General features: G+C 43.6%; 1 protein-coding gene across 1 annotated transcript; it reads left to right on the forward strand.

Annotated features, from left to right (window-relative positions):
• The first annotated feature begins 494 nt into the window (after positions 1-494).
• LOC139782974 (uncharacterized) lies at positions 495-3,771 on the forward strand. Its single transcript, XM_071722075.1, has 3 exons — positions 495-531; positions 579-788; positions 2,135-3,771. The coding sequence occupies exons 1-3, from the start codon at positions 495-497 to the stop codon at positions 3,769-3,771; spliced, it is 1,884 nt and encodes a 627-aa protein (XP_071578176.1).
• The last annotated feature ends 20,189 nt before the right edge of the window (positions 3,772-23,960 follow it).

The raw sequence follows: 23,960 nt of genomic DNA on the forward strand, positions 1-23,960 counted from the left end.
CGATACGCATCCGCCGCCCGACGGCGCCCTGCTTTGCGACGTGCTATACGTCCCTGCCTCCCGCGAGTACCTGCTACTCGCCGCGGAGTCGCACACCGAGACGTGCCAGACGTCCCTGCCTCCCGCGAGTACCTGCTACTCGCCACGGAGTCGCACACCGAGACGTGCCAGACGTCCCTGCCTCCCGCGAGTATCGCCCTGCTACTCGCCGCGGAGTCGCACCGAGACGTGCCAGACGTCCCTGCCTCCCGCGAGTATCGCCCTGCTACTCGCCGCGGAGTCGACCACCGAGACGTGCCAGACGTCCTTGCCTCCCGCGAGTATCGCCCTGCTACTCGCCGCGGAGTCGCACCGAGACGTGCCAGACGTCCCTGCCTCCCGCGAGTATCGCCCTGCTACTCGCCGCGGAGTCGCACACGAGCGTCTTCGCTCGACAAGAAGATTGACACGCAAGTGTCTGAAAGATTTCTACACGATCCAGACATCTGCTCAACATGTCTTCGGATCTCGAAAATCTACTCATTGCTCAAGGCAATGCGATTGACCAGCTACGACGGTCGCTGATTAACTTCAAAAAGCTTCCAAGGCTCAGGTCACTCTCCCTAAGACGAAGGGGAGACTGACAAATTTGGAGGGTCTCTGGGAAAAGGTGCAAGCCCTCCATGTCCAGCTGCTGCAGACGGCTACGGCGGAGGAGAAGAAGTCGACCCACTACTTCAAGGACGAGGAATTTCTTGCCGCCGAGGACGCCTACCTCGACGCGACGGACCACCTCCACGAGGTCATCGGTAAATTAAGTAGCGACGCCCCGAGCGCGCCGTATCGAGGTAACGAGTCTTCTTATCGCGACGCGCACTCCGGAGTGTCATTGCATCTGCCTCGTATCTCGCTTCCGAACTTTTCTGGTGCTTTCGCTGAATGGGAGAATTTTCGCGGAATCTTCGAGTCTCTTGTAGCAAACAGTGAATCGTTGACAAGAACGCAAAAGTTACATTATCTGAAAGCGAGCCTCTCCGGCGAGGCCGCGTCGTTGATTAATAACATTCAAATTTCTGACGCGAACTACGAGGCAGCGTGGCTACTTCTTACCGACGAATACGACAACCGCAACGCGATTATTCACGCGCATATCCATTCGTTCGCCGACTTACCGAAAATGAAAAACGAGAACGTGACCGAGTTGAAAAAACTTCGCGATAGTGTGTCCGCATCTCTCGCCGCGTTAACGAATCTCGATCGTCCGGTCGATATGTGGGACGACCTCCTAGTTTATATTATCTCGCAAAAGTTCAGTCCGCGAACGCGCAATGAATGGAATCTTAAACGAGGCAACACGGATGCGTACCCTACGTATAAAGAGATTCATGACTTCATGACTCTTCGCATTCGCGGTCTCGCGGATTACCCTTCGCAATCCGAATCTGCGTCAAATAGTGCGCGCGGTAATAGAGCTCGTGCTTCGGTGAATACGGTTTCGCCCGTCAAATGCGTCCGTTGTTCCGGAAACCACGGTCTTGCAAAGTGTAATAAATTTCTAAGTCTGTCGGTCGAGCAGCGTCGACTCGCCGCGCGACAGCATAAATGTTGCTTTAATTGTTTGAGAACCGAGCATTTTTCAAACAATTGTCCGAGTAAAGGACGGTGCAATCAATGCCACCAAGCTCACCATTCGCTGCTTCACCGCGAGGGTACGGAAACTGGTACTAAAAGTACGCTTTCCGCGATTAATTCGCCGTCCTCAGCTCCGTCAGCTGTGTCAGTCGCCGCTGCCTCCGAGTCACCGGCCGCGCCCTCAGCGTTCGTTCAAAACGTGCATGCTACTCGAGATTTGTGAAACAACCGCCTCATGTACTTCTCGCCACTGCGTATGTTAGTTTAAGTACAATCGAGGGCCGCACATTTAAAGTACGTGCACTACTAGATCAAGGCTCGACATACAGTTTCATATCAGAATCTCTTTGTCAGACGATGCGAACCAGGCGTCATCGTGCCGCGTTGAAGATACATTGTTTTGGAGAAAAATTTAATGGAGTCGCGCGGTCACAAGTTAATCTTGCTCTCGCGCCCTGCGACAAACAGGGACCGATATTTCCCTTCTCGGGTTACGTATATCAAAGAATCACTTCTTATACAGCCTCTCAACAGAAGCCGGCCGCAATGTGGCCACATCTACGCGATTTACCTTTAGCAGATCCTGATCCCTCATGTAATCACCCGATTCATGTATTAATCGGCGCGGATTTATACGGGTCTCTGCTACTCGACGGTCTACGTCAGGGCCCGGTCGGCACTCCGACGGGCCAGCTTACAATTTTCGGATGGATCCTCTCCGGTCCCGCCGGCCCTGCGCGCCCGGCCGGAGAGTCCGCTTCTGTCCTGAGTTGCGTATCCTGCGAGGATACGAATTCCTTAATTCAAAGTTTTTGGGAGGACGAACGTATCCCCTCTCGAACTCCTCTCACCGAAGAGGACGAACGTTGCGAGAAGCATTTTGCGACGACTCATTCTCGCGATTCACAAGGACGCTACATTGTGCGTTTGCCGTTCAAAAACGGCCCCCCTCGCGTCGGCGACACATTCCGAAAGGCTTCCTTCCTGTACTCCAATATGGAGCGCCGACTCGCGCGGAAACCAGAAATCGCCGCGCAGTATCACGATTTTTTAAGAGAATACGAATCGATGGGGCACATGGAGTCGGTGCGGGCGGACGAGCGCCCCCCTTACCCCCCGATATACATCCCGCATCATTTTGTTTTACGCGAATCGAGTACAACGACCCAGTTACGCGTCGTGTTTAATGCCTCTAGCGAATCGACCGACAAAACCTCGCTCAATGATTTTCTAATGGCGGGACCTAAACTTCAACAAGACATCGCCGCGATAATCCTGCGCTGGCGACTCTTTCGGTACGTGTACATGGCTGACATTGCTAAAATGTTCCGACAAATACTCGTGCATCGGGATGACGCGGACTATCAACGAATTCTTTGGCGCCCCCCCGACAGTCTGTTGATTCGGCTTTACCGCTTACTCACCGTGACCTACGGGCAAAAACCTTCGCCTTTTCTCGCACAGCGCTCCCTTATCCAATTAGCTCGCGACGAAGGTAAAGACTTCCCCGACGCGGTCCATATAATCGAAGAGTCGACCTACGTCGATGATGTTCTTTTCGGAGCAGACGACCTTCTGTCTCTGCTCGAGAAGCGCAAGCAACTCGTGGGCATAATGAATCGCGGATGTTTCCCCCTGCGAAAATGGGCCGCGAATTCAGCCGAACTTTTGACGGATATTCCAGAGGACCAACGGGAATCCTCGGACTATCCGATCAACCACGATGACACGCTCAAGGTCCTCGGCCTGTCTTGGTCTCCGCGCGATGACTCGTTTCGTTTCGTAATTTCGCCATACGCCGTGACAGTTCATACTAAGCGCTCCGTTTTATCGTTTATTGCAAAGCTGTATGACCCCCTCGGCTGGGCGTCACCGATAGTCATCGCGGCCAAGATGTTGATGCAGGAGCTCTGGCTCCGTAAAATTGATTGGGATGCTCCCATCCCCGATGATCTTCTGCATCAGTGGATCAATTACGTTTCAGACTTGCCTAATATTAGCAAAATACGCATTCCTCGATGGACAGGGATGCGTCAAGATAAAATCGATGTTGAATTGCACGGCTTCGCGGACGCCTCCACTCGCGCTTACGCCGCGGTAGTTTTCCTCCGAATCGTGCATTCTCCCTCTAACATTCAAGTCATCCTCCTCGCGGCTTAAACGAAAGTCGCGCCATTGAAAACCGTTAGCGTTCCACGCTTGGAACTTAACGCCGTCGTTCTATTAATTCGATTGATAGAATGGGTAAGAAACACCACGGGCTTGATGCGAGCTCTCTTATTTGGATGGACTGATTCCCAAATCGTATTAGCTTGGCTTCTACAACATCCATCCCGCTGGAATTCCTATGTCGCGAACCGCGTCTCCGAGGTGCAGACGCGCCTTCCGACCGTACGTTGGCAACATGTTCGCTCCCAGGAAAATCCTGCCGACTGCGCGTCGCGCGGCTTTACTGCCGCCGATCTCGTCAATCATGAATTATGGTGGTCGGGGCCCCGGTGGCTTAGCTCGACCACGGCCTCGTGGCCGATCCCCCCGACTCCGACTGAAAAGGACATTTTACAAACGGTATCTTCCGAAGCGCGTAAAGCTACCGTTCATCTCGTCGATTCAGCTCCTGAGTGGGATCTGCCCACCTCCTGCTCGAGCTGGATCCGACTTCTTCGTATTACCGCGTACATTCGGCGTTTCGTTCGGAACTTAAAAAATAAAGTCGCCTCTTCGGTGATCGTCAAGTCTCCCTTGACCGCAGAGGAGATTCACGAAGCCTCCGTCTTTTGGCTTCGATCGGCACAAGCGACTTGTTTTTCGGATGACTTGAAGGCTTTGAACGCTCACGCCGCTGTATCGCGATCAAGTTCCTTACGCTCTCTCCACCCCTTTATCGGGAAAGATAAATTAATCCGGCTTGGCGGGCGGCTCAAAAACTCCGCGCTGAGTTACAATGAGCGACACCCCGTCATACTTGCTAGACATCATATTGCCGAACTTTTGATCGATCAAGCACACCGACGCTCTCTCCATGGAGGGACTAAACTCACGCTTAGATGTCTCCGTCAAAATTATTGGTTAATTTCCGCGCGAAGCATGATCAAATCTCACATTCATAAATGTGTTACATGCGTTCGACATTCCGCGAAAACTCCGACGCAATTAATGGGTGATCTCCCGAGTCCCCGAGTAAATCCTGCTCCTCCGTTCTCTCACACGGGCATAGATTACGCCGGACCTATGAACATTACCACCGTTGTCGGTCGCGGCCAAAAGGGGAGCAAACACTACGTCGCGGTGTTCGTTTGTCTCGCCACTAAGGCGATCCACCTCAAAAGTGTGGAGGATTACTCCACCGATGGATTCCTCGCGGCATTTCAACGGTTTGTCAGTCGCCGCGGACTGCCATCGGACATGTACAGCGATAATGGCACGAATTTTGTGGGTGCTGACCGCGAGCTCCAACGCAGCTTCCGCGCGCTTGTGAACAACCCCTCCCTTAAGGAAATTCTCGCTAACGACGGCGTACGGTGGCATTTCGTGCCCCCTGCGGCACCACATTTCGGCGGGCTTTGGGAGTGAAGAGCTTTAAGCACCATCTCAGGCGAGTGACTGGTGCTCGCACTCTGTCTCGCTCCGAATTCGTTACGCTTTTATGTAAGATAGAGGCTTGCTTGAACTCGCGACCGATCTCTCCACTTAGCGACGATCCGTCCGATTATACCGCTTTGACACCTGGTCATTTCCTTATCGGCCGACCGCTCACGAGCGTACCGGAGGAATCCGTCCTCGAAATCAATGCGAATCGGTTGTCGCGATGGCAACACGTACAATTAATGCTCGAACAGATCTGGCGTTCTTGGTCGTCGGACTATTTACATTCATTGCAACAGCGCGTGAAATGGACCGAATCTCACGATAATCCGAAGGTTGACGAGTTAGTTTTACTTAAGAGTAACCTACTCCCTCCTTCAAAGTGGGAACTCGCAAGGATTCAGCAGGTCCATCCCGGACTTGACGGTCGCGTTCGCGTCGTCACATTACGCACCGCCAATTCCGAGCTAAAACGACCAATAACCCAGATCTGTCGGTTGCCCGCGTCTATCAGTCCGCCGGGAACCGCGGAATCCCGTTAGAATTAAGCTCGTTCGTTTTTCATTAGATTTAAGGACATTGTAAAAATAGGTTAAGTTCTCAAATGTATATATTGTATGTAACGCTTTGAACCAAGACGTTCCCACGCTCCTCTATGCGACCTTGTCAACCCCCGTTCGTTTCGCATTCCGTCGAATGCGAGGCGGGCGGCATGTTGAGAATTGAATAAATGCGAGCTGAAAATTCTCGAACTTCGACGAGACAGCAAGCATTATTCGAGAACGCTTGAAAGGCTCCAAATCGCGACGGTTTCCTCCCCCCCTTTTTTGTGTGTTTTCGAGCAAACGGCACAGGTGTTTCTCGCGTGATCGCAAGCACCGCGACCAATAGACGATTTGGAGCCAACGAGCGTTTCTCACGTCACCGAATTCCTCGACGCGAAGCTCCGGCCGCGATCCCTCGCCTGCTCCGTCCGGGACGGCAGTGAGCCATCATAACTCGCACGCGATACATGTAGCGAGTGCGAAATCGCGAGTGCGAAGTCCAGTGTAACCCACTTTTGATCGACGTCGAGAAAACGGAGGAATAATTTGTGTACTCATTTGTACTTTCCACGGCGCGCATCGCGAAAACGTCGAGCGGTCCACTGACACATACATACATACTTAATACTACATATCATACATGTTACATAATAATATAATAAAATATACAAAGGTACATACAAATAATACACACACACACACACACACACATCACAGAATAAATTTTTCTTTGTAATTATTACATTAACTTTTGTATTTTTTTCTTTTTTACTTGATGTTTATAATTACTTAGCAGCTGTTTTCTTTTATCTTTTTCAAGTTTATACGCTTCACGCTCTTTTTTGATTTTTTTAATGTTCTCAACATGAAGTAAGTCATCACTAAAATCGTCATTTGCACTATGTATTAAATTGTTCTTTTGCTTGCACCGTCATGTTAAAATATTTACAGCAATCACACGTACTATTGTTTTAAAAATGTTGTTATGATGTTCCATGCACTCATGCCAGTCTACGTTAATGTTCCAATTTTCAAAATGTTCTAACAGTACCTTGAGAATGTTTTGCCGATGGGATCGCGTCTCTAACAATTTATTTATCCTACATACTATTTGCCTCGCAACAATTGGAAATTCACTATTTCTTAAACTCTCATGACATTCTTCGCAATCGTTAAATTTTTTTGTTATGGCAACAATAATTTTACTTAAATGTTCCGAGAAATATGCTAAACTAGATTCTTCGCAAACAACTATATCACTAAACATTTCATGCGGTTTGTCATCACCACTGTTGTTGCGAACAACATCACACACCTCAGCATTTACAAGATCTCCCTTTAAACACTTTTCTAAGGAAAACAACATGAAAGAGTCTTCCGCGGTTTCACAATTACCGTGAATAATTGACACTGATTTCATGTTGCTTAGTAGTAAAGTTATGAATGAATCTTGAAATTGTCGAGGTGTTGGATTAATATTACGAACCGCATGACTTCTAATCTGTTCAAATAAATTTTCAATCGGATCTTGATTACAATACCGCGTTTTTAGAATTTGAAAACCGAACACTGATTGTACTATTTTCCAAATTTTTTCAAACCCGTTGATAGTAAACGACCAATTTTTCAAAGATGGCACTGATATACTTTCGTGTGTTACCTTATGTACGTAGCACATTTTCCGAAGTCGATTTTTTGCGTCCGTCCAGAATGCATGATGGGCACTGTCTTCTGTCACTGGGGAACGTAGATCATTCTCACTCACTTTACTACCGTTCACTGAATCAAACAGATCATTTAAAAAAAGCACTGTTTCTGCTGTGGTAATTCCTTCTTCAGTATCTATCTTCAGCTGTGAGTCCTTTATTTTTATATTAAAGTGATGTATCTTTTCTCTGTGTAATTATTACAATACTTACATTTAGATCTTGTAAAACGTCTCAATACAGCTTGCAACCATTCCACTCAGTACTTGTGGGATATTTTACACGCATTTTCTTAATTTTATCCTCCAGAATATGTTCTTTCGTATTCAGCTTCTTATCCATTATCCACGCTGTTTTAGTCACATCCCACGATGTTATGCGTTTTTTTTTTCGTCACAGTTTATCGTGAGATCCTTTGTCAAAAGGTTGTTCCTTATACTTTTAATAAGGTGCGGAGGATCGAATAACGGAACAATCTCAACGTTTCCCACTTCAAAAGTTTGAGCTGTTAATAACAACCATTAATTTTGTTAACACATCATGTATTAAGCATGTGTCTGCTATACTATTACAAAAAATATTGTATAATAATTTACCTTGCTTTCTTTTTTCAAAGTTTCGTTTCATATCCGTCCGTAACAATAATTCCTTAATAGCGGCTACGTTGGGTGAACCTTGGTCACAGACGGTGGCAACGATGACAAAGCCTGCTTTTGTAATCTTATGAATATGCTCTTTTATGCATCTCATTAGTTGCGCTGTGTTCGTAGCTTTCGCGCAAAAGTTGTAAGAAACAGGCATCTTCCAGCCTGTGTGTAATCCACGTAGCATAAACACTAAAACGTGGTCTGCAACTTTACTTGTGCGATTGTTGCCCCAATCCTCAAGGCCACATATGATATCCCTTCGGATATCATAGGTGACATTGGATTGTATGGATACCTCGTCCCACATTAGGATGCACACTTTGTCCTTAGCAGACATTTCAAGAGAAATATTCTCCAAATGTCGCAGGATGAAAGGGTTTAATCCAGCGGTCAGAGGTATCTTTTCAAGTGCCAATTGCAAAGTTTGTCTCGATGGGATTTGCGGAAAAACATCCCACAAACGCAAATAAGCACGCTTTCCCATCGTCTGTCTTATATAAAGTTAAGGCTAAAGCTTTCTGCTTTGCCTCATATCGATGTCCCTAAAAATGTCAACAAATGCAAATTACATTGATGTCTAAAAAAAATATCAAGAAATGTTAATATACAAATACATAACTATATCTATTACTACTTGTTAAAAGGAGGGCAGAGCGGACGGTTGGCTCCGAGCGTGAGTGGAGAGAGATAAGAGTTTAGAGAGAAGATAAGGGCACGTAAAGTGAGCAGTGTGGAGGAGATGGTGGAGGAGGCCCAGAGGAGAGTGAGGAAGTGGAGGAGGAGTCGAGGATGGCGTGGTTTGAGAGTGGTGACAGGAGTTAGTTGGAGCAAGTTTGGAGGTTAGAACGAGGAGCAGGAAGAGAAGGGGGCAGACGGAAGAGGAGAGAGAATCGAGAGAGGGAGAGGTGGCAAGGAGCAGGGTCTAACCGGTCGGAGTGGTGACGCGTGGCACGTTGGTTGGCTGGCGAGGAGAACGGTGGAAGCGGACATCACTGGCGGTCCGGCCCGGAGCGGGATGCCGACTGCCCCAAAAGGGTAGGTTGGCACCACTGCAGGGCGGCGGGACTGGTGGCGGGACTAGCGTGCGGAGCGGGCCGGTAAGGAAGAGAGAGGGGGTACCGGTGAAGAAGGAGATGGCGCGAGAGACAATGGGCGAACGCGCAACGCGCGTCAACACGCCAACGATAGAGGGTCGATTGTTGGAGATCGAGAGATCGAGAGAGGCGGGGGCGACGGACGGAGCGTAGCGAGCGCGCGGCGATGCACGTGGTGACAGCAGAGAGAGGAGAAAGTGTGAAACGGCAGCGAGAAAAGTAAGAAAGCAGTGAAGCAATAAAGAGGGTAAAGACAAGCGGGAGAAAGGAAGAGAAGGAGCGGGCAAAGGTGAAAGGTGAACAAGAGGAGGAGGTACGTGAAGGGAGATAGAAGAGCGGACGGAGGGAAGAGAGGAGAGCGGAGGGACGAGGTAAAAGACTGAAGAGGTGAAGCAGGAGCGGGGAAAGGAGAGGGGGCGCAGCTGAGAAGAAATCAGGAGGGTGAAGAGAAGGCGGCAGAGGGGAGAGCGGGGAGATGGAGGAGTCGGAGGGTCTGATGAGGGTGCTGAGCACGATTGCAGAGGAGTTAGGGAGGATCAGAAGGGTGCTAGAGAGAAGGGAAGGGGGGTAGAAGGAGCGGGGAGTACCGAGGAGAGAAGGCAGGAGAGCACGGGTGAAAGGAGCGAGCCGGGAAGCAAGACGGAAGAGGGAAATAGTAGTGAGGCAGAGTGGTGGAAGGAGGAGATGAGAAGAGAGGTCGCAGGATGAAGAGGTGAAAAGGCGGAGGAAGCTGCAGCAGAAGAAAGGAAGGCGTTGAAGGGGGTTAACGAAAGCGGAGAAGAAGAGAGGAGGATAGTATGGGACAGAGGGGAGATGATCGGAAGATGGGTGGAGGAGGAGGCAAGAAGAAGAGTAAGGGCGGCGGGGGCAAGAGGAGGGGCTGACCTGGGGGAGGAACAGAGATGGAGGGAGATGGAGGAGGTGGAGAGGGTAGAATGTAAGAGGAAAGGGAGAGGGACACAGAAGGAGGCAGAGAGAGGAGAGAGCGAAGAGGGTGAGAAGACAAGGATGCTGAAAGAGAAGGTAAAGAGGTTGGAGGAGGAGAGGGAGCAAAGAGAGAAAAGGAAGAGGAATGTGGTTTGGAGGGGGTTGGATGGGAGGGATGCAAAAAAAGGAGGGGTCTGATGGAAAGGGTGGCGGAGAAGGTGCTGGGCAAGGTACCAAAGATCAGAAGGGTTTGGGAAAGGAGAGGGGAGGGAGGGAGAGAGGTGTTGATTGTGGAGATGGAGGATGAGAAAGAGAGAGCGGAGCTGTTAGGGAGGTATGGAGAATTTAGGCAGAGGTGGGGGATAGGAGTAGACGAGGACCTGTCCATGGAGGAGAGAAAAGCGAGGTGGAGGTTGCTGGAGAAGGCAAAGGAGGAGAGAGAAAGGGGTAGGAGAACAAGGGTGGAAAACAGGAGAATTTGGGTGGAAGGAAAGGAGATTGTGTGGAATGAGGATGAAGGGAAATGGGAGGAGAAATAAGGGTAGGGAGGGCTGGGTAGGGTAGGGGGTCGAGAGGGGGGAGAGGGGAAGGAAGAAGGCGAGGAAGGGAGGGAGGGAAAAAAAAATGTAAAAGGCCGCAATGATCAGGTCGGGGCAAGAAGGAGCTTTGTAAAGGGTTGGGTACGTCCCTGAAAAACGCCACGTGTTTATGCGGATAAGTCTGTGTTAAATGTGATGTTAATTTTTATGTATGCGGATAAGAGATGAGTTGGCTAATTGTAAAAGGTTTGGGACCGTGCAGCCGTCAGCTGCAGCAACCCTAGGTGCAACCTCCCCCCGGCAGCAACCCAGGATCAGCGCGACTTACCACGGGACCATACCGGTCGTGTGCGTGACAAGACTGGAGGACAGCAGGCCCAAGGGGAGCGGCGAAACGGACGGAGATGGCGCTCAGCCGAGCGAGGGCGAAGCGATGGATAAAGGCGAGTAGAGACAGCGACGTACCCATGCGATGGGTAATGGTGGCGGCCAGCGGGCCGTAGGAATAAAAGAAATTAGGGTAGTTCTTTTCCTTTTGCGGGGTAACGCATGGCATTCCGTAATGGTGCCTTTCTTTTCATTGATGGACTTCGTTATGGTTTCTTTCCTTTCCGTTATTTAACATTTTGCATTGCGTGGTACGTACAAGTACGATTACTTTGGCCGATTACATCTCCCAACGACGACCCACGGGATTACGTATAGATTTAGACACAGAATACTGTTCGGATCGAATGTTTCTGCCCTCGTGATACTCAAATTATTGTTTGCTAAATGTACTAGCCTCACCCTTCAAGCATCGAAGGAAGATACAAGCGCGAATCTCTTTAGTTGTACCGAGTTGAATAGCGAGATCCGGGTCGAGAGAATATATTGTGTGGAAGGATAAATGTTTAATTCTCCCGATGGGTAAAGGGGCGTGCGCCGTAAGGCAAGAACCCTCGCGTGATAGTTGATTGCGCTGTTATAAGGAGTGTGATTACGGAACGTCATCCCTCCGAGTTGTGGTAGTGAATGACAAACGAGAGCGGCAGTGCGATGACGGCGGGCACGAATATAAGATTAGGTGCGAGCGTAGTGATGCGAGATGTCACATAATTCCCTCACCTGATAAAATATTGAAATATATTCATGATTTACCCGAATACTCTGACTCAAATTTCTCCTTCCTTTCCCCGTCAACATGTACATAAATAGAGATGCGCACAACGTATAGAGAATAAATAGATTAAGTTGCGCGTCATATTAGCCAGATATCCGTTTCATACAAGTGCGAGTTAACCACGTTCATTACAGTTAGAGGCTTTTGCAATCTAGTAATTAATGTGCGTCATTAGTTTGACCGACGTTAGAATTTCACCGACGGTAAAGTAATTTCTTTTGGTTTTGCGCAATACAAGTACCGCGAGTCATCTCAGGAAATCGGGGAACGCACAACGCCTATCCGGGAACGCGAATATGATAGCGGCCCGCGAATACGCGAGCCAAAGGGTAGCGCCGGTGAATGACGGCACGAGCACATGTAGAATGTTCGTAATAAGCGCGCCGAGAGGTCCGCGGAGTAATCCGACCACCGGGTCGAATAAACGCGAACCCGACGACTTCCGCGAGAAGTCGGAACCCTAACAGGTCAAGGACACCCCAATAAGCGTCGCGCATAGGTCGGCGTCGAGGCCCGCACTGGGGCCCGCGAAAACGCGAGCCGACAATTTGTACGGGGAGAGACCTCACGGGAGGACCGAGGGGGGTCCCCAGAACGATACCAAGGGGTCGGCGTCAAAGTCCAAACCGGGGCTCGCGAAGACGCGAACCCGACGACTTCTCCGAGAAGTAGCGACGGAAACATGTTCAGGAGAGGCCGACGAACACGCCGGAGGCATTCCCGTCGACGGCCGACACCGGGACCGGAAACTACGGAGCCGGGGATCGGACGCGAAGGATGCGAGTAGATATCGACTTAGGACGCCCCAGAGAACCGGTATGCGAAAGCGCATCGACCGCAATTTAGTTTTAAGATCCGGAGGTAACGACCACAAGTTCAGGGACAGCGAAAGCCGAGAACATTGTAAACCGAGTTTCGCATCGCAAATCGGACGTGAGATTATAGAGTGTGAAGCGTAGGGAACGTTCGATTCGCGAAAATTAATTATGTATAACATCGGGATTTGAAGAATGTGCGGGATCGGGAATGTGCGACCGGCAGCGAGCGGAAATTTCCGCAGATCAACACAGCCGAGGTGAATATATAGGAATGCGTACAAAAATGATCGACCGAGAACGGTAAACACTCGGGAATGCGAACTTGAGATAGGATCACGCGTACGAGCGCCGTGAGACACGACGTCAGTCCGTGAGAGGGGCGAGAGTGGGGGAATGGACGTCGAGAGGCGCCGAGCGGAGCGATCGAGGGGTAGGGATGGGCGATGTTAAAAAACAAATCGATATTTCAAAAATCGATTAAAAGAAAAGAAATTGCAGAAACATCGATTATATATATATATATATATATATATATATATATATATATATATATAAAAGAATCGAGGAATCGATTAATCGTTTTATTTTTTTAAATTACTTTTTAATCTTTAGGGGGAGGGGGTCTATTTTTAAAATATTACAGCTTTTCCTTGAGTAAAGTTTATTGTAATTCACTGTATTTCTTCTTGCCTTTGATGTGACAGTTTCAGCAGCGCCACTATAGTGGCTCCCCATTCCCATCCCCTGTAAAGGTTAAATTAATTTTTTTAAATCTTAAAATATTAATTTTTTTTGTTTTAGTTACATTAGATAGTTTTCTTTATTAAATCCGCATTGTATATATTTTTTTAAATGCATACTGTCCAGTGGTATCGCTGAAAATATCGCTGAAAATATTACAATTTTATTAATCAAAATAAAAAGTTTTCTGTTGTTTTTATATCATTCACTCAATCACATGCATATTATTACAAGGTACAAACATTATCACATATTTACATTGTTTTGTTACTGTGTATAAATAAATTGAAATAGAAAAAGATTAAAAAAGATAAGAAGATAAAATATTTGTTACTGTATTTTATCGTTCTTTATTTTAATAAAAAAACGATATATACCGACGCATAGTACAATCATTTCACCAGGTTACAAGGTAAGAAATAAAGTAGGTATTTAGTAGGTTACAAAGTAAGATATAAAATATAAAGTAGGTATTTAGTAGGTTACAATATAAGGTATAAAATATAAAGTACGTATTTAGTAGGTTTCAAGGTAAGATACAAAAGTGAGATATAAAGGTATGTATACATAACATACAAAAGATAAGATACAAGCACAAAGTAAGATACCAAGTATTGAAAATAAAGTAATTTATTCCAATCCCCAATCATCAAAAGCAAGCGAACTAAGAAATAACAACATATTTAAATGCTCACCGGTTAATCTGCTTCGTTCATCGGTTTTTATATCACCAGCTTGAGAAAAGATTCTTTCTGATGGTACTGAAGTGCCAAGGACACTAACATACTTTATTGCTTGCTCATACAACATCGGAAAAGCATGTTTTACCGATTTCCAGTATTGGAGAGGATTGCTCTTACGTTCAACGACTGGTTGGCTTAAATACTGTCTTAATTCGCTCAAATCTTCATTAGTATTATTTTTTGATACTAGATGATCATGAAAACTCCATAAGTTATCACAATCTTTATCAACCATGCCAGCATTCAATTTCTCAGTCATATTTTGTCGAATTTTATTTTTTTGTAATAACGACTCAATTTGGGATATCGCATTTGCCGCAGCTAAAGCTTTTTCAAAATGTAATTTCTTAAACCGAGGATCAAGTATGGTAGAAATGCTCATTATTTCATTATTTTCAAAATTTTTGCATCGATTTTCAATTGCATCTTCAAGTTTTTCTTTGAATTCAATTCCGATCCTTGTAGTAGGTTTAGTATAATAGATTGCGGATTTCATACAATGCACTAAAGGTATAATGACACTGCAAGTTGGATATGAATCTCCACTAACTTCAACAATAACGTTTTCAATCGGTTTCATAAGTGATACTACATCTTTTAATATTTGAATTTCGTCACGTTTTAACATATCTGGAGGATTATCACACTTACATATTGCTGGATATATATATATATTGTTCAAGCTCAAGAAATCTGTTTAACATATAAAGTGTGGAATTCCAACGAGTGGCTACATCTTGTATTAATTTTAATACAGTTCTTTCGGTTTTTCCGTCACGTATTTGCAAGCTTTTCAATTGATCAGATGCAACAACACTTCTTCTTACAATTGTAACAATCCTCTTTACTTTATTAATAATTTCTTGTGCATGAGGAATACTGATTAGCGCATCCGGTACTATATGAGACAAAATGTGTGCAAAACAAGATAACTATCTGTGCTTTCCTATTGTCTTCTCTATTGCAAGTTTGATATTTGCTGCGCTGTCTGTAATAATTGCTGTAATCTTTGAACGATCTAATTGAAATTGTTCAATAACTGTATTTAAAGAATCAGCCAGATATTCAGCAGTATGATTTTTATGCAAGGGAAAAACACCAATACAACCAGTTTTCATTTCGATTTCTTCTGTTAAATAGTGTATAGTAACACCGAGATAACTTTGATTAGCATTATCCGTCCAATTATCGCAAGTGAGGCTATAACAAATAGCTTTTTTTCAACTCTAATGATAAAACCTTCTTTCAATAATCCATATCGGGCTTCTATCAATCTAGTTATTGTTCTTCTGCTCGGCAACTTATAAAGGGGCACAGCTGTTTTCATTACCCATTGAAAACCCTTATTTTCAACTGTCGTCAATGCCATTTTTATCAACCGCAATCATATATAAAATAGCATTTGTTAGTTTATCAGCTTTGTCGTCCACCATCTAAAATAATTAAAATAAATTTTTGTTACATTATAAAAAACTTTTTATAAAATATAAAAATGTGTTTAATTCTAAACATACCCATAAACGAGTTTGTTCTCTCGAATGCATCCTTGATTTTTGTATGCTTTGTCTGTAAAACATTTTAGTTACTTATACTCAAATTCTCGTTTATTTTTTTTTTACTTTATTATTTTATGCATAAATTAGATTTACCTTATCGCAAAGTTTTATTTTTTTAGGTTCATCAACTGTATCAGATGTACTTTGTACAGAATCATCACTAGCATCATTAGAATTACGTTTTCTGTGAGTTACTTTTGCAAACCATAATACTGAATGTTTTCGTTCCAAGTGTTGTATCATATTTGTTGTATTTCCATGATGACTACAGACTTTATCACACACAGTACAACGAGTTATTAAATCAGTTACTCTTTCAAAAAAATCCCAAACACGACTCGCTTGTTTTGACCTGCAAATTATTGAAAAAAGATAAGACAATTTTCACAGAAAAAGAAAAGAATAAAAACATACCGTGTCGTTCCTTTTTTAGTTACAGATATATTTGATTGAGTCACATTTTTCAGATTTTTCAGACAATCAGATTTTTTTTGACAATCCGCTACAGGTTGACGTTTGGTTTTCTCTGTATTCTTCGAATCATCCGACATCACAGACTCTTTATCTTTTGACGATTGTGGTTTGGTTTGGGTGTCAATGTTAACAGGATCACTTGAAAAGATAACATTAATTTTCTTTTCAAAATGTTTTTATAAACAACTGATTATGACTGATATAGTTATAAAGATTTGATACATACTACTCAACATCATCTATTGATCTATATAGTACCTCTATTTTGTCATCTTCGATTGCCCCGGATTTAATCAGATTTTGAACATATACATACGCCTTCTCATCATTATCTGGAATAATAAATAAATATAATATTTCTGCAATTAAAAATAATTATGCATGTGTGTAATTTTATTTACATACGTTTTAAAGATATGTACTCAGATGCAGTCAGTCCTCCCACTGGAAATGGCAGGTTTTCATTATTTATTCTAAAATATATCGTGTGCTTTCTTCTAGGATCAGTAGGATCTATAAAATATAAGGATCTATAAATATAATTTTTCAATAAATGTCGAAATAGTATTATCAGTTAAACATTATTATTAAATTAAAATTTTACGCGGATTAGGTTTCTTTTGTTATTACGATATATGCACGCAATCAAAATATAAATTGCAGTTATATTTACTATAATACCTTTTTGTAAATTATCCATTTCATATCCTTGTTGCATCTATATATCCTTTTGTGCTTATTTCTTGTAACAAAATAGCCTGAGATATAGCTTTTACACAGTACACACAGGATCCAGAACGATACCAAAAAAATAGCCTGAGATATAGCTTTTACACAGTACACACAGGATCCAGAACGATGCCAAAAACAAGCCGTGGTTCACCCGTAAAACTTCTTATCTTATTCTTGCTTCTTCTTCTTCTTCAGTTCTTCTTCAACTTCAATACTAATATGGCAAAGTGCGAACCGGGCGAACGTTTCAACACTTTCAACTTCAACCGTCGACGTTTGAACGTTCCTCTTCGGGATCGAATCGGCCACGAACAACCCGTATACAGGACGCAGAAACGCACGCCGCGCTGCAGAAAGCAATGCAGTAGCCAATCAATTTAGTGTGTAGTAGTGTGTTTTGATCGCGGAATAGTAAATGTTAGTGCCTAAATTTTCCTATAAAATGAAATAATTTCCATCGATAATCATATCCACATTTTCATTTTCTCTTTTTTTCACCCTTTAGTTACAGATCACATGTAATCGAGTCGCTGTGAGGCAATATTCGTTGATCTCTGCTACGACAAAAAGTGAGGTTATAGGACTTTGTTTTCAGTTTTCAATTTCTTAGGTCATCTGATGAAACAAATATGACACGATTATTGATAAATTGGTTCTCTAGCACAGTCTTGGTTTTTCCTTTTTGTAGAAAGAAGAGTTAATAGACTACGTTGAAAAACATGCCGCGACAGAAAAAGAAGAAAACGGACCGGCAGACTGTTGATGCCGCTACGATGGAGCTGGGGATTCGCAAAGTTGTCGATGATGAGTGGAGTATTCGAGCTGCAGCAGAGAGCTTGGGCATAAACCGAACAACTTCACAACGCTATGTCAAAAAGTATAAGGAGACTGCACCGGAGAAGCGTAGATGCATGAGGCTCACACCGAACTACGCAACAAAAGTGATCTTCTCACGTATTATGGAAGAAAATCTGAAAGAATACCTAATGACTGCATCCCAAATGCATCATGGATTAACTCGCAAGCAAGTTATGCAATTAGCATACCAGCTAGTTGTTGCGAACAAGCTTGACTGCCCACGGAATTGGCAGGAAAAACAGTCTGCCGGTGTCGACTGGTATTATGGCTTTATGAAAAGGCATTCTCAGCTTTCGCTAAGGAAACCCGAAGGAACTAGCTTAGCTCGATCCACTAGTTTCAATCGTACTTCGGTTAACGCTTTTTTCGATAATTTAGCGTCTGCGTATAAACAGCTCGGAGCTAACTTACTAGGTGCGCAACTAAGTTTCCGGGTTTTTTTAATCAATAAAAAATGGAAAATTTCAAGAGAAATACAAAAAATGGTTTATTCAAAGTATCGTCCCTCGCTAGCTATACATTTTCGCCATCTCTCTGGCAATACATGAATACCGCGACAATAAAACGACGCGTCTTTGGACCGAAACCATTCATCCAACCAATTTTGCACTTCTTCGAAATTGGTCAAGTGTAGCCCAGCCAAGCCATGCGCCATCGACCGGAACAATTGATAATCGGAAGGCGCCAGGTCTGGCGAATACGGCGGGTGCGGTAGCAGATCCCATTTCAGCGTTTTGATGGTGTCCTGGACGATGGAACTGCGATGGCACGGAGCGTTGTCGTGCTGCAATATCACTCGTTCGTGTCTCGTGTCCCATTCTGGCCGTTTTTCGAGCAATGTATGGTTTAAATTGATCAGTTGTTGTCGGTAGCGATGCCCATTGACAGTTTCGCCCGGTTTCAGCAGCTTATAGTACACGATTCCTTTCTGGTCCCACCAAACGCAGAGCATTGTCTTCTTTCCAAAACGATTTGGCCGTGCCGTCGATGTTGATTCTTCACCAGGTGAAAGCCACGATTTTTTGCGTTTGGGATTTTCTAAATATATCCACTTCTCATCGCCAGTAACAATTCGATGAAGAAAACTCTTTCTTTCATGCCGCAAAAGCAAAATTTCGGAAGTGGCTCTTCGATTTTCCATCTGTCTCTCAGTCAACTCATGCGGCACCCATTTTCCTTCTTTTTGAATTTTTCCCATGGCATGTAAACGTTTGGAAATACCTTGGTGAGTCATGTTTAATGCCTCCGCAAGTTGATCTTGTGTTTGCGTATCATCTTCATCCAATAACGCTTGCAGATCGGCGTCCTCAATTGTTTTTGGTCTTCCGGAGCGCTCCTTGTCCTCAGTGTCGAAATCGCCACTTCTGAAGCGTTTAAACCAATCTTCACAGGTAGTTTTCGATGGTGCATGTTCGCCGTAGGCCTCCTCAAGCAAACGACGTGCTTCAGCTGCATTTTTTTTCAAGTTAAAGCAGAAAAGCAAAGCTTCCCGCAAATGCTGTTTATTTGGCACAAAACTCGACATCTCCGTTGTTAGAAAAAATATTTTTGCGTTGCGATATGTGTTTATATAACGACTGGTTATTGTTAACAGATGTCCAAGCTATAACTTCAGACAACTTCAGACATGTAAGTCGAGTACATGTGTTATTGGTGCCATCTATGTGTGAAACCCGGAAACTTAGTTGCGCACCTAGTATCTCCCGCTGCAATCTATAATTTAGATGAAACTGCTCTATCGACGGTTCACAATCCACCCAATGTTATCGCTCCTAAAGGACAAAAACAAGTAGGCCAAGTGACATCGGGTGAGCGGGGAACTTTGGTTACGGCGTGTGGTATTATTGCGGCTAACGGGAACTCGATTCCTCCTTACATGGTATTTCCGCGCGTACATTTCAAAGGGCACATGTTGAAAGGGGTTCCGCCGGGCTCTAGCGGGGGAGCATCCAAAAGCGGTTGGATGAATGGCCAATTGTTTGTTAAGGTTTTGGAGCATTTTCAAAAATACGCGCGTGCGTCTGTAGAGAAAAAGGTTCTACTCATTCTTGATAACCACGAATCGCAATCATCCTTCTGACTCTGCCTTCGCATATCTCTAACAAAATGCAACCACTTGACCGTACCGTTTATAAGTCCTTGAAAAGTGCTTTTAACGTGGCTTGTAACGAGTGGATGATCAGTAATCCGGGCAAAACAATTTCTATTTATGAAGTGGCGGAACTTTTGGAATCGCTTATCCTTCGGCTTTGAATCGGCTTGAAAGGATTTGAATCGACCGGTATTTGGAAATTGAATCGAAATGTATTCAAAGACTCCGACTTCCTGTGCTCTTCTGTCACGGATAAGCCCGATCCTGCGGTTACTGATACTGCGTCGGAAAATACCGGTCTTCCTTCGAACAGGAATATTGATCCTAATCTTGATGTTATCGAATTGCCTAACGATAAAGCTCAGGTTGTAAACTTCAACAACGTTATTGTATTAAATACTTTGATGGAGCCGATCGACCTTAATCTTTCTTTGAACAGGAATATTGATCCTAATCTCGATGTTATCGAATTGTCTAATGATAAAGCTCAGCTTGTAAACTCCAACGACGTTGTATTAAATACTTCGATGGCCGATCGACCTTAATTTACCAATCATGACGCTTGGTGTTAGTAACGTCTTGGTACCAAACCCGGAAGTCCCTATGCCTTGCGAAGTTAGACCAGGCGCAATTGATAGCGTAAAAGCTAGTAACAAATAGAACCTCGTTTTACCTCAGGATGTACAGCCGTTTCCGAAAGCTGCACCACGAAAGGGTGGTAACAGAAAGAGAGTCCGTAGTGCAATATTAACAGACAGCCCTGTTAAGAACTCTCTATGTGAAGAGATGAATGCCAAACTCGTAAAAAAAATTAATCGAGGAGAATAAGCGTAAAAGGAGTGCGGCGCTCACTGCGAAATCTAAGACTGAGCCTAAGGCTGCATCGAAAAAAAAAAACGACTCGAAAAACTGCTGCTAAGCAGTAATATAGAATATAGAATATAGAATATAAGTATATAGAATATAAGTAAACAATATAGAATATAAGTATCGTTCCCCGTGTTAAACTTGAAATGCATAATATAAGGTAAAAGTACCAATAACTGGCCATTTAAGGATACGAAGAAAATAAATCTTAAATCTAATACATAAAATTAATTTTATGCTACAAAAAACTTTTTTATTTAAAAAGTTATAACTATTTTCTGCTTAAACGAGTAAAAAAAGTGATATTTTTTGCGGTATTTTATTTAAATTAAATAAAAATGTAGTAGACATCGATGTACCAATACATGACCAGCCAAAATGCGATTGTCCCAGCGTCCAAATTATGAGGTCCTAGTAACTGGCCATGACTTTTTAAGTGTATTAAAATAATTTTAATGAAAAGAATTTTATTTTGCAGAGCAAAAGCAAGAAGAAAATAATATATAAGTTAATAAAAAAACATTAGAAAAGTTAAAAATATAAAAATATTAGATAAAGAAATGCTTTAGAAAATATAAAGTCTTAAAAAAAGTTTTTATAATCTAATAAATAATTTATTTTTATTATTAATGTTTTAAATAAATAAATTTACTTATTATTAATTAAAAAATGGTTTTACAATCTAATAAATAATTTATTTTTACTACTAATTTAATAATTAGATTTAACTCACTTAAAACTTTAAAAGTTTAATACAACACATTTTAACAGACTATTTGTAATAGTTGCTGATGTCCTTTTATCAGAAAAGGATCATAATTATAGTGGTAACATAGGTGGTAATATAATACCTTTAGCATTTACTGTAAACAAAATAGTTATGCTTTCTTTCTCATCATCATGTACCTACAATTTTATAAAGACTTTGATCCTTTATAAGCCAATACACTGTCTGCCTTTGAAACTAAGAAAAAATAAATTTTATCTAACAAATACTTTTGATAGATGGATGTCCAGTAGGTTTAACTTTTGTAAATGTTCTTTCACTTATCTGAATTAATTCTTTAAAATATCTTCTGTTGCTGATGCTCAATTCATTGTCAAATTTTTAGCGATTCTTGGAGTCACATCTGGATGTCTCCTTTATTATCCTTTAAAGAAGACTCAGTGATAAGTTTCTGCACACACTGAAGAAGTTGACTGGATTTTCTATTGCAGCCAAAGAGGTTTCCCTGTAACAAAATCTCAACATCTTCAGTACGTGCAGAAACATATCACTGAGTCTCCTTTCAAGGATAATAAACCAGGCAGACACTGGTAGGGAAAGTTTTTGTCGTAGACATCCAGATGTGACTCCAAGAATCGCTCAAAATTTGACAATATATTGAGCATCAGCAACAGTTAAAGAATTAGTTCAGAGAAGTGAAAGAACATTTACAAAAGTTAAACCTACTAGACATACATCTGTCAAGAGTATTTGTCAGATAAAAGTTATTTTTTCTTGGTTCCAAAGGCAGACAGGCAAATAACTTACAATTTGAGGTTATGTATACTACAAGTCAATAAAAATGAACGAAAGAAATGCATAAAACAGAAAAAATATACAATTTAGTATACTATCATTATAAGTAATATTTACAAATAAATATACTTACAAATTTCGTACAGAAAACTTAAAAACAAAGCACAAAAACTCGAGCGCGTGTTGCGGCTAGGTACTAGGACACACAAGTAAGCACTTGAGATGACAGTTCGCCCAATAACTGGACAGCCGGCTAGTTTTCGGGCAGGCAAGATTATCACGTTACCGATTCATAGCCATGTAAATTTTTATTGAAAAAACAATTTAAATGAGCAATTTTTTATTTTTTATTTATTATAAATATTCTTAAGATTATATAGAAACTTTATTTATGCAGAAATATCTAATATTATGATTATTATTATCATCTTAACAAGTATTACACATTCCTTAGCCATATTTTAAGGAATCTATGAAGACTCACGGTGCATTTGACTACGATATTTCAAACAATTTTTTAAATATTTTAAACAAAATGTTTAGTGGCATAATTTTTTATATAAGACACTGAATAACCAAATAACATAAATCAGTAAAAATATTTCTCTTTCTTTATGTATAGCTTAATAAAAAATAAAATGTCCGTCAATGGCCAGGTAAAAGGACATGGTCCGTCATTGGTACTTTTACCTTATACGTCTTAGATTATAAGTCTAGTCGCAAAACAGATGTTATATTTACAATTTAATAACGTGCAATTGACCAAAGATTTGTAATAAACAGGATTTAAACAGATCTCTTCTACGTGTCACAGGGTACCCTTTTTTTTAACGCTGGGAAATCTTCTAAGTTACTGGAATCCCTGACCCTTGGGTCAGGTTTCGGCCAGTAGCCCCCCTCTGATGTTGGAGAGGGGAAGACCCCTCCGCCCTCCGGGGAGAGGAGCGAGGGGAGTGTGGGATTCTTACCTACTAAAACCCAGCTGGTGTCCTTCACCGCGTTTTGGAGACACCCCGGGAACTGGCTATCAATACTTCCGGGGCGGCTCCAGCGATAAGCCGATCTTGGCTTCCTTTCGCGATGATTTCTCATCGGCTCATTTGAGCCATCTATTCTCTTTGTGTAGCGGGGTGGACACCACCCCATTCCGCCACTCCTCCCTATTTGTGGAAGTTATGCTCGGCGCCCGTTACCCCGCCAGGACACCGAGCCTCCTTTCCTCCGCGCGGCCCTTTGTCATCAGGCTGCGGGCGGAACCGGAACCGGAGAGACAGGGCACGGAATATCCCCCTAAAGGGGACAGGGTCCACTACCATTCTCCCCCCTGGTCCGCCGTGATGATCTTGTTAGGAGAGGTCCGTCGCTTAATGAGGAGGATCCACCTCCCCGCGGCGGATCCTCTCCTCCTCCTCCTTGCGAGACATTACTTGGCCGCAATAGCCAAGCAATGCCCGCCATCTCTCTTGATTCCCGACTGTAGCCGCCACTACAGCCGGGAGGGAGAGGTCATTCCCGACCTCCCCCTGTAGGACACGGCGTTGTGTTGCCCACGCTGGACATTCAGCCAGCGTGTGCTCCGCCGTGTCCTCCACCTCGTCACAGTGGTGGCACTCAGTTGTGGCCTCTTTCCCTATTCGGTACAGGTACTTACCAAAGCAACCATGCCCGGTAAGCACCTGTACCACGTGATATGATAACCCGTGTCTCCGACTGCTCAGCCAATCAGCCAAGCAGGGTCGGA

This window comes from Temnothorax nylanderi, unplaced genomic scaffold (genome assembly GCF_030848795.1).
Source record: "Temnothorax nylanderi isolate EJ_2023f unplaced genomic scaffold, tnyl_v1.0 TNYL_tig0457_pilon, whole genome shotgun sequence".
NCBI classification, from domain to species: domain Eukaryota; kingdom Metazoa; phylum Arthropoda; class Insecta; order Hymenoptera; family Formicidae; genus Temnothorax; species Temnothorax nylanderi.

What these genes read in the sequence shown, in the direction of transcription:
- LOC139782974 (XM_071722075.1), top strand. Translation starts at nt 495, where the DNA reads ATGTCTTCGGATCTCGAAAATCTACTCATTGCTCAAG. An exon ending in AAATCTACTCATTGCTCAAG is followed by an intron (nt 532 to 578) that starts GCAATGCGATTG and finishes AACTTCAAAAAG; the next exon opens with CTTCCAAGGCTCAGGTCACT. An exon ending in CCACCTCCACGAGGTCATCG is followed by an intron (nt 789 to 2,134) that starts GTAAATTAAGTA and finishes CTTCTTATACAG; the next exon opens with CCTCTCAACAGAAGCCGGCC.